Source organism: Hyalella azteca, unplaced genomic scaffold, assembly GCF_000764305.2.
Source record: "Hyalella azteca isolate HAZT.00-mixed unplaced genomic scaffold, Hazt_2.0.2 contig13953, whole genome shotgun sequence".
NCBI lineage: Eukaryota > Metazoa > Arthropoda > Malacostraca > Amphipoda > Hyalellidae > Hyalella > Hyalella azteca.
In genome coordinates, this window is record NW_025943855.1 from 277,857 (window position 1) to 288,933 (window position 11,077).

The 11,077-nt window shown below is 38.3% G+C and overlaps 1 protein-coding gene across 1 annotated transcript; it reads right to left on the reverse strand.

The window, feature by feature from the left end:
• Nucleotides 1-3,526: 3,526 nt before the first annotated feature.
• LOC108668103 (keratin-associated protein 4-7-like) lies at nucleotides 3,527-4,678 on the reverse strand. The gene has a single exon (XM_018155248.1). It carries the CDS (start codon nucleotides 4,676-4,678, stop codon nucleotides 3,527-3,529), a length of 1,152 nt encoding a protein of 383 aa, XP_018010737.1.
• Between the last annotated feature and the right edge of the window lie 6,399 nt (nucleotides 4,679-11,077).

Consider the following 11,077-nt stretch of genomic DNA (forward strand, 5'->3'; position numbering starts at 1 on the left):
AGAAAAAATGGGAGGTGATGGAGAGAACTGTATAGGGTGGTGAGAATAGAGGGAATTGGAAGAAAATAGGAGTAGAAAAGAAGAGAATATAGGGAGAAGAAAGCCCCATTTGCCCTCGCCTGGGCCCTCATTTCTCACCAGGGCGTGGCTCCCTCAGCGACACTCAAATTTTGTTCGAAAACAAAAGCCGATGGAAATAAACAGACAAAAAGCCTAATGAAAAAACATGAACAAGAACGTGAGGACGTAGGAAACAAAATATAAATAGACGATAAACACTAAGGCAAGTTATGAAAAATAAAAATAGGAGTAGATCACGACAAAGTCTTAAAATAATTAAATTATAAGCTGCATCGGAATCTCGAAACAAACATATTAGTCGATTGTACCGTTCACGCTCAAACACAACGATCTGTATAAAAATTGTTAACAAAACCAAGCAGCAGAAAATATCAAAAGAAACATAAAAAAGTGGAAATAGTAAAAAAATAAGAACATAGACAATATATTATGCGAGTTTATAGCCACTGCGTTGAAAAGAGAATACGAATATACATATTATTCAGCTCATTTTCTGCCTAACTAGGAGAAGTATTGTTACTTTGTTGTTACTGCACTCAATACAATTGGCAGACCATTAAAAAATTACTTAAGAAAGTATGAAATATTTTCACAAGCGCTCAAGGGTTGCGTGTACCAATTATATATTAATTATCGGTACAAATCAGCTCGCGCACGCAAGGTTCTTGAGAACTTTTCCGATGCCGGCAAAAGTCTTTGCGGACGATAAGCCCGATAATTGGACCATAAATCGAGCATAAGAGTCCGCTTGCTTGTGACGCTTCATGTCGGAGTAACGAGTATTGCTGCTTCCGAGCGGCAATACTACGTAACGGGCAATACCGCAGTAACAGCAGTATCTCCGATACCGCAGTGACAGCAATACCTCCAATACCGCAGTGACAGCAATACCTGCAATACCGCAGTGACAGCAATACCTGCAATACCGCAGTGACAGCAATACCTCCAATACCGCAGTGACAGCAATACCTCCAATACCGCAGTGACAGCAATACCTGCTGCATCACAGTGACAGCAATTTTTACATACATAATATACAATATGCTATGCAAATGCTATGGCTAAACATGGCTATTGCTCATACAATGCTAGGCTGCACCAATGCTCGTAAGAATAAAACATCCACGTTAATGAACCAACATCAACAACATCAACAGGGTCCCTAGCCCGCATCCGCTCGGTGACACCTGCGTCTTGTCTTCGTCTTCTGTCTGCGTCGTCTTTATTGTCAGCGTCTAGTCTGTTTTTTCTGTCTGCACAATACGTGGGCGTCTAGTCTGCTGTTTCCGTTTTCTTCTTCTTCCTGCCTCTTTTGTCTGCGCCTTCCGTCTGCGTATTCTGTCTGTTGTATATACAGGGTGTCCCAAAAAAACGATACTCAACTTTGAATGGCTGTAACTCGAAAAGTAATAGAGTTAAAAAAAATTGAAAGGTCAGAATTTGTTCCCTATGTTTTTCTCCATCTCTCCACCAAAAATCAGACAGATCGATGTAGCCATAAGCGTTTGATAGAACTTTCAGTGACATGTGCTAAAATCGTGCTTGCGCAAAGTTTTAGTAAGATTATTTTGCATAATCATTACGTTGTCTTGACATGTTTTCTTTTCGCTGTTTTATTTTTTAGCGCATTTTCTCATTTATGAAAAATGCACTATTGTGCTCGCCAACCAAAGATTGTCATGATTGCCTCTCACCAAAGATTGTCATGATTGCCTCTCACCAAAGATTGCCATGTTTTTGTCTCACCAAAGATACAAAAAATGTAACTCAGTACTCACTGCAGTGAGTGACAGAGAGCGCATTTTCTCGCCGACGAAAACATGAAATCACGGATGGACAGACAGACGGACAGACAGACGGACAGACGGACGGACGGACATGGCGAGCACAATAGTGTATTTTTTCATTAATGAGAAAATGCGCTAAAAATCAAACAGCGAAAAGAAAACATGTCAAGACAACGTAATGATTATGCAAAATGATCTTACTAAAACTTTGAGCAAGCACGATTTTAGCACATGTCACTGAAAGTTCTATCAAACGCTTATGGCTACATCGATCTGTCTGATTTTTGGTGGAGAGATGCAAAAAAACATAGGGAACAAATCCTGACCTTTCAAAATTTTTAACTCTATTACTTTTCGAGTTACAGCCATTCAAAGTTGGTATCGTTTTTTTTGGGACACCCTGTATAATGACGTGTTTCTCATGCAATGCTAACATTGATTATCATACGCATTCTTGAATAAATAACTAATTAATTAATTATTCATTATACTCTTTCTTACGAGCTCCGCAGTCACAGTCAACGACCAGCTTGAATTCACGTGACCAGGATAAAATTTTTGGCTGAAAATAAACATGAGCGTTCCCATGGTTGAATTATTAATTCAACCATGAGCGTTCCTACATCATTACAATTTATTTAAAATATGTCTCTGTTGAATAATATCATTTAATTATTTCCCGAGTCATTAATAATAAGCCAAACTAGCAGATTAGCCACACGCTGCCCGGCATCGATAATTCTTGATGGATAATTCCTGCGTCTCGTGGGATTAATACTTCATCCCACGAAATAAAATTAAAACTAATGTAGGCCAATAGAAGAAAGACTAGTTCACTCACATTTCACATAAAACTTTCAATAAATTATCGATGCAAAATGCAGAGATACTTTTTTTAGTCTACTATATAGATTCAATTTATAAATACCAATTTGCAAATGCGATTTCTTTTCTTAATATAATCCTTGCCTGACAGTTTTGCAATGATGTTCTATTCTTTCACATAAATAAAAATTTGAGGTTCACCAAATTTAAGCATGCAATCAAAACATTCAAATACCACCGAGCAAGTTTAATGAGCACAACTTCTTTGCATGAGCACGATTTATAGAAAGTTTTAATGATGGTCAAGTTTTGCACAGTCATAACGTTCCTATATACATTGACAGCAGTGACGACAGCTCGTAATTTGCCACCCGCAGTAACGAAAAACACAAAAACAAATTAGTAAATAATACAGCCATGTTTTCGACTGATAACAAAAAAGATCTCAGGTTCATGGGAAACGAACCCCATCTTAGAGCAGAAATTAAAATGAACATATAGGAGCTTATGGTTTTGTACCCTTTACTTCCCTTCACAATCAAAATCATCAATCAATGTACCCAAATCATCCCTTCACATTCAAGGCAGAGTATAAAGCAACAGAAATGAATTTTTCCATTTCATGATAGTTGTGATCAACAGCAACAGTTTATGCGACAAATTTTTCGGCAAGACTCAGGATTGATTTTTGCGATTTGAACGTCAGTTTCATAAAAGTTGTGCGGCCGAGTCGCGCGAGATCTAAGCGACCGCATTGGGAGTGAGCTTTGCAAGACGACCGCCGACAGTGCGACTTGACGATAGAAGAGCAGCGGCAAGTGAAACTTAAACTGTTAGTACAGCAGTGTAAACTTCATCCTGAACTGCAGCATAAACTGCGGCCTGAACTGCAGCGTAAACAGCGACTTCAACTGCAGTGTAAACAGCGGCCTGAAATGCAGCGTAAACTGCGGCCTGAACTGCAGCGTAAACAGCGGCCTGAACTGCAGTGTAAACAGCGGCCTGAAATGCAGTGTAAACAGCGGCCTGAACTGCAGCGTAAACAGCGCGCTCAGAAGCAGCGTGCGCGCCGACTTATCGTCAACAGGATGCGAGCAGCTGTGCGTGTGTAAGCTACAGTTTAGGCATATGCTCTCTGCGCACATGTTCTCTGCGCACATGTTCTCTGCGCACATGTTCTTTGTGCACATGTTCTCTGCGCACATGTTCTCTGTGCACATGTTCTCGGCGCACATGTTCTCTGCGCACATGTTCTTTGCGAACATGTTTTCTATGTGCATGTTCTCGGTGCACATGTTCCCTGTGCACATGTTCTCTGTGCACATGTTCTCTGTGCACATGAACTCTGTGCACATGTTCTTTGTGCACATGTTCTCTGTACACATGTTCTCTGTGCACATGAACTCTGTGCACATGTTCTCTGTACACATGTTCTCTGTACACATGTTCTCTGTGCACATGTTCCCTGTGCACATGTTCTCTGTGCACATGTTCTCTGTGCACATGAACTCTGTGCACATGTTCTTTGTGCACATGTTCTCTGTACACATGTTCTCTGTGCACATGAACTCTGTGCACATGTTCTCTGTACACATGTTCTCTGTACACATGTTCTCTGTGCACATGTTCTCTGTGCACATGTTCTCTGTACACATGTTCTCTGTGCACATGAACTCTGTGCACATGTTCTTTGTGCACATGTTCTCTGTACACATGTTCTCTGTGCACATGAACTCTGTGCACATGTTCTCTGTACACATGTTCTCTGTACACATGTTCTCTGTGCACATGTTCTCTGTGCACATGTTCTCTGTACACATGTTCTCTGTGCACATGAACTCTGTGCACATGTTCTTTGTGCACATGTTCTTTGTGCACATGTTCTTTGTACACATGTTCTTTGTGCACATGTTCTCTGCGCACATGTTCTCTGCGCACATGTTATTTGCGCACATTTTCTTTATGTACATGTTCTCTGGGCCCATGTTCTCTGCGTACATGTGCAGCACTCGTTTCGGTGTTCATGCTTTGATAACTGTTGGTTAACTCGATATTTTTTCCTGGAATATTTTCCCAGGTTTGGTTGAGAAGTTCAGTACAGATACAATCGAGGATAAACTTTTACATTTCTTGCGTTATTTATTCATAAATTTCCAAGTGTAAATTTTACTTTATGTTAAGTGAATGCTAATTTCTCATATAAGCGTTTTTTAATCAGGGTTCATGATTTATATAAAAGAGTTTAGGTCAGGGCTGATTGTTAAATATAGACAACAAATTCCAATTATCTTGCTCAAAATTTCGAGACTATTTGAATATTCCAATTAGTTTACTAAATAAATGCAAACCATCTTCACTGGCACAGTCCACAGATAATAATAATATAATCATTTTTTTTGTTCTTGCATCAAGAGTCATAAAAAGCGTTCTAGACACGCATGGATGCACCTCTCAGGCACGCTGCCAAGCTACAGAACGGAACTTCTTTAGTATTGCAAGGAAAACCCTCGAAGCTCTGTGGTAAGTTTCGTATATTAATCGTCCATAACTAGAATGTCAACCCCATTGTTACTCGGTACGTATAAATATAATTTCTGCTTGTCCGATTGGCATTCATAATTATGAATTTATAAATTGTATTTAAAAGAATTACAGGAAAACTCGTGAAAATCTTGATATGACTATCGCTTTTAAAAATAAAAGTATTTAAAAACGATTCTCTAAAAATGAAACGAAAGCCATTTCACTATATTAATCTCATGTGCAATGAATCACAAACAAAATAAATTTCAATTGTTAAATTCAAGCCCCGCTTAGCAATAATTCATGACTCCACATTTGTGCATAAATTCTTAGGTCCAGGTATTATCTGTATACATTAAATAACGCATTCAAATAAACGCTACATATTTCAAGTACGGCGTCTCAAGCACAAAATATTCGACAATCCTTGATTTGTTGATTTCGTTCATTTGAATCCCTTTAATTACTTTCACGTTAAACTTATTTTTAATGATGAAAGACCCGTTTATGCTCGCAATTTAAATTGAACTCCTGTTGAGAAACCTCTTACTTATTTGTCAATATTTTTGTTGGACAATTGGCACCGTAAATACATGTACTGTTCGGGCGTCAATCCACAATAAACCATAGATAAATCATTTGAAGAATCCTCGATAACTGAGTTAAATTGATATATATAGAGAGTACAGCAAGGCATTGCAAAACTGAGAGAACAAGATTGCATCGTATATTGAAAATTTATTTTCAAATAGTACACATACTGTAAATTCAATTTAGAAGATGCAATTTTTTTGCAATTGGAAACGTGAATCGGGTTTGTGTTACATCTTCTATGTAAGATTATGCGTGAGCAGGTCTTTATTGAATTAGAATTCTTCAACTTTATTATTATTGACGGACTTCGATATGATTGTGGTTGGGATAAATGGGAAGGGATCTACCATCGAGACCAGGCAATGTAATATACTATATACTACTATACTATACACTATACTACTATATACGTGAAATTTCTAAAATGTAATTAGTATTGTGAATATTTTCTATATATTTTCAGTTACAACACAAGTATTCAAAATATTAATGGGACGCATATCCTTTTTTTCTGTCTTCGCCACATGCCCAGTCATACTAGTAAACAAGATATTGTTTGTAAATAAATGTAAATGATTAGAACAATCTGTGATCTTGAGTCAAGATCCAATGTTAATTACAGTTTATACAAATTATCAAAGTTTTCTTAGAGGAGGAGCAAACACATAAATTTGGTGTTCATCAATCTTGAAATATTTGACCTTCATCGTCAATTGTGAGAAAATCATTCAAGACTCTTGTTGCAAATTTAAATACATGCTTTCATTCATCCAAGTCGCGATTCATGGATGAAATATTCGAGACAGTGTTAAAAAATAATCAAACTTAGATTTGCACTATGTTCAACACAATTCAACTAGCAACATCAGCCTAAAGTATGGATTTAATTTAGACTGAAAATTAGAACAGAATTTATTTTCAAAATATCAATTAAATCCTCGATAATATCGCATTATTTTCTTAACATGATCAATTTTCTGACACGTTCCCGCTCTGAGAGTCACTATGTCACCGTAACCCACAAAAAATGACAGCTTGACACTGCAAGGTTGATAGATATTTTTTTAATGAACAAGTTTTTGGCCTTTGCCCATGGGAGTTGAGATAATTCAGGAACACGAGTCAAGATTTATGTTAACCAAAATCGTCATGCAAACACCTAATTAAAATATATTTAAATATTTTTAAAGGACGAAATCGTATCAGGCAATAACAAGTGAATGATTACAAACATATAAGAACCAGTCACTGTTTCAATAGTGAAGCAAAAGAACCAGTCACTGTTTCAATAGTGAAGCATAAGAACCAGTCACTGTTTCAATAGTGAGGCATAAGAACCAGTCACTGTTTCAATAGTGAAGCATAAGAACCAGTCACTGTATGCCGCAAGTGAGCGCCACGCACACATCCACCTCACAGCGGTGCGCCAGAGCCACTGAAATATTTAGCCCATGGACACCAGGGTTCTGTTTTATCAGATTCTAACAGAAACCTTCGTGAAGCGCAAATATATTTTTTAATACGATTTTATTTTCAATTATTTCTTCTGCAATAGATAGTTGCCCATAAATAAATCCCTCTAAACTATGCGCTATACGCATAATTAAATAATCGCTTAAACCTAAGAAAGCATTTCTTACTTGAAGCTTTTTTCTGGACGTTTTTGAATTTCAAAAAATTACAATTTTGAACCGAAAATGTCTCCATAAGCTGTACGAATGACCGGCGAGCGGCGCGGCCGGCTATTTGTCTTCATATGAAGAGTCGGCAAGAGCAACAGGTGGATGAAGTGTCCTCGCCCTCGCGTCGCAATTTGTAGACCACATGCAATATTCGGCGTACAGAGTAATGATGTGTAAATAAAATTTTTCTGCAAAACAAACGTATGTGAAAGTTAGACAAAAAATGGAATAATTGAGTCAATTTATCAACGAAACTACACATCTCTGTGCATATGGATCGTAGAATTCAATTTTAAAGCGCACTTCTAGCTAGTTAAAGGGGATACAAAATTTTTATTTATTTTAGATTTAAACGGACGGTTAAGCACAGCAGAATTGTAGCAGTGAGTTGCAAGTTCGAGACCTCAAAATGCTGTGAATGTTCTGCGATGTTAAGAATCGGCGACAGGCCTACGGCCTAATAAACGCTGAAACCGCTATTAATATTATTATTATATTATTATAAACCCGGTAGACCTCTCAAGATACTCGAGCATGAATCCTTGTTCACGGATGAAGTATGATGTTATCAACATGCGTGAAATTGATTGAATCAAGGTTGAACTTTATAATTAGTTTAACCATGGGTTGAATAAGGTATTTGGTGGACGCTCTGCCTGCGTTTCCTCAAGATCCCTCTTGTTCGGGCGACTTCCAATACTCCAATAATCGATAATATGTGTGGTCGCAAGACCTCGCTGTTGATTAGAATCCTGGTTCATTACAGTGAACATTCATCTCGGTATAGCCGCGGGCTTCATTTAGCATTGACGGCATCTCAGTTCCTTGTCAATAATTATGATGCATTTAATTCAGAGTCCAAAGATTGGAGCAGTGTGTTGCGAATTCGAAATCCCAGCAAACTGTGAGAATTCTACGATGTCAAGAATCGACGACAGGCCAGATTTGGCCTCTTCAGTGCTGACACTACCTCTATTGTATGCCACTTCATTCATCAACATGTGTTACTGTGTTGTTTCATGCAACAAGATTTGTTACTTCATTCATCGAAATGTATGGTTTTCATTCATCACCAATGCTGCACGATGAAAAGACAAAATTCTCGAAGACACAGGATGGCGGTAGCGATAATGCGATTAGGTATAGACATTCATTCTCTAACCATGGCATGAACGAATAAACGCTGGATATCCTTAAATTAATCGACTCAAGCTTGCGGCATATTGACTATTGAAGGCTTTGCCGCGCGATCACATCGACACTTTTAGGACGAATTTTTGGGACGATTTCGGGAACGAATTTAAACAGCAGGTTTTCCACGCATAGGTTTGTTAAATCGAAACCGATCAACATAACATAACATAACATAGTGATGTCGGCTCTGAAGTGTAGGCCTGATGTGGCCTGTCGCCGATTCTTTTCCATTTCGTGCCTTGTTCATAGATCTAAACCTGTCTCTTATACACATCTAGATGTGTATAAGAGACAGCACCATCTCACTCAAGGAGTTTACTACATCATTCAACAATTTCGACTCATTGCCGTGCTCTTCCACCAACTCCTCTCTTTTTCGAGCACCAAGAGTTGGTTTTTCGCAATCACGGCAAAACCAATGAAGCAATTTAGATTTCTGGAGAAATGAGTACTCCTTAGAGCTCAACTTTGAACAGCTGATACAAATGNTGATTCTCTAGCTGATTGATGCTCTGCAGATAACTTAACTTGCTGGGCCCCATAAGAGGTTCTAACCCACAGAGCTACACCTCTACTGCACTGCTCTTCATTTAAGTTATGAAAACAATCAAAACCTGGCAGCTGAAATTCAACAGGCTCAAGACCAAATTAATAAAAGATAGAGATTTTCATGGACATTACGCTCATGCAAACATCGATAGAATGTGTGTACTCAGCTTCGATTTTAATTACCGCGCTAAATGTTAAATTTTAGCAGGTTTTCCACGTATAATTTCGTTAAATCGGAATCGATCTAGACCTAATTAAGAACGATGCTATTCATGGACGTTTCGAATTTCGAATAATGACAATTTTGAACCGAAAAATTTTCCAGACATATAACATCACATGGCTGGAGCGACATGTAAAATGTATACCTACTGCACAGAACCAATTATCATGACGCCGATTCATACGCTTCCTTGTATAAACGTTTAATATTAAGCAGAGAAACTATGAAAACTAAAATATTTCGTAAAGAAAGCAAAGCTTCAGCTACCAACTGCATATAATTATATCAAATAGTCTAGACTGCACATTTCTACGGCCATAAGCTCAAATGAAACGTAGCAGCTTGATAGGTAAAAATCATCATTCATTTGATACGCGACTTTTATGTGTCATTCAGTTGCTGAAAGTAAAATACATCTTAACCAGCATCAATGATGAAGCGGATCGATCGATGACATCTATAGAAATCATTAGAGAACATTTAATTTTGTTAACCCATTGAAGACTGCATAGGAAATATTCAGCCTTGGTTCACGAGTGAATGATGTATGCAGAGGTTTTAGATAGGAAGTAAACACCTACTTGCCCAGTCCAACCGGACAGAACTTTCCGGAATTCGGGAAACGGGGACCGCATCACTCAGCCGCGCAGGCGTGCGATCGTTTCATTTGGCCACAGCCTGTGTTAGGCGGTTAGGAATAGGGTAGGGGTGAAGTTCTGGCATACTGCTCTTAATGCTCTTTAAGGTTAAAAGCCATCCTGAGTGGTTTGCGGCTTCAAGGCAGAGTATAGCTTATGTTTGTTGAGGTTGTGTGTTGCCTAATTAAGTTCCATTGGTAGTTTAATTTTAATAGAAGAATTTGTGGCTAATTTCTGTACGTTCGCAGTCACGGACCACGGTGAGGTCATTGATGTTTACGAATACGACTCAACGACTGTATATATGTGTGACTAAATGTAGTACATTTCTAGAAGCCTAAAAATCCAATGATGGTAAAAAAAACTTGCCTTGGCTGGCTTGACCTTGGCAGACTTTATGTGCAATATGCCATAAAGCAAGTTAAGTTAAGCAACTAAGCAAGTAGCTTACCTAGGCCTATAGTATTCACTATTCATAAACATTTTGTGGGGATGTGTTGTAGGCAATTAATGTAATGGAGGAATTCATGTGATGTGACTTTTCATGTTTTACTTGAAAATTCTTATTTCAGCCTTGAGGCTTGAGCCTTAGGCCCTCAGCCTAGTATGGAATATATCTACTTGGCGAGCCGCGACTGAATTTTTCAAGCCGTGGTTTTATGGATTTGCCAGCCGTGATTCCATTTCTACGAGCCGTGATTCTATTTCACCGAGCCGTGAATTCCATATCTCGGCCATGAAAAGCCATTTACGCGGTGTGAATGCGAATTTATTTACAAAGTTTATGCACGTGTTACCCCAAATCTCTAATTTTACCCTTAAACAGTCAAACGGCATTACGGCAACAATAAAATTTGTCTCTACTGTAAGTTCAGCACGTGTTAATATACAGTCTGACCGCTTTGACATGACCGCAACTATGCGCGATCTTCAACAAACGTTTTGTTTATTTGTTTACATTACGATGTTTATGTTTTTTCT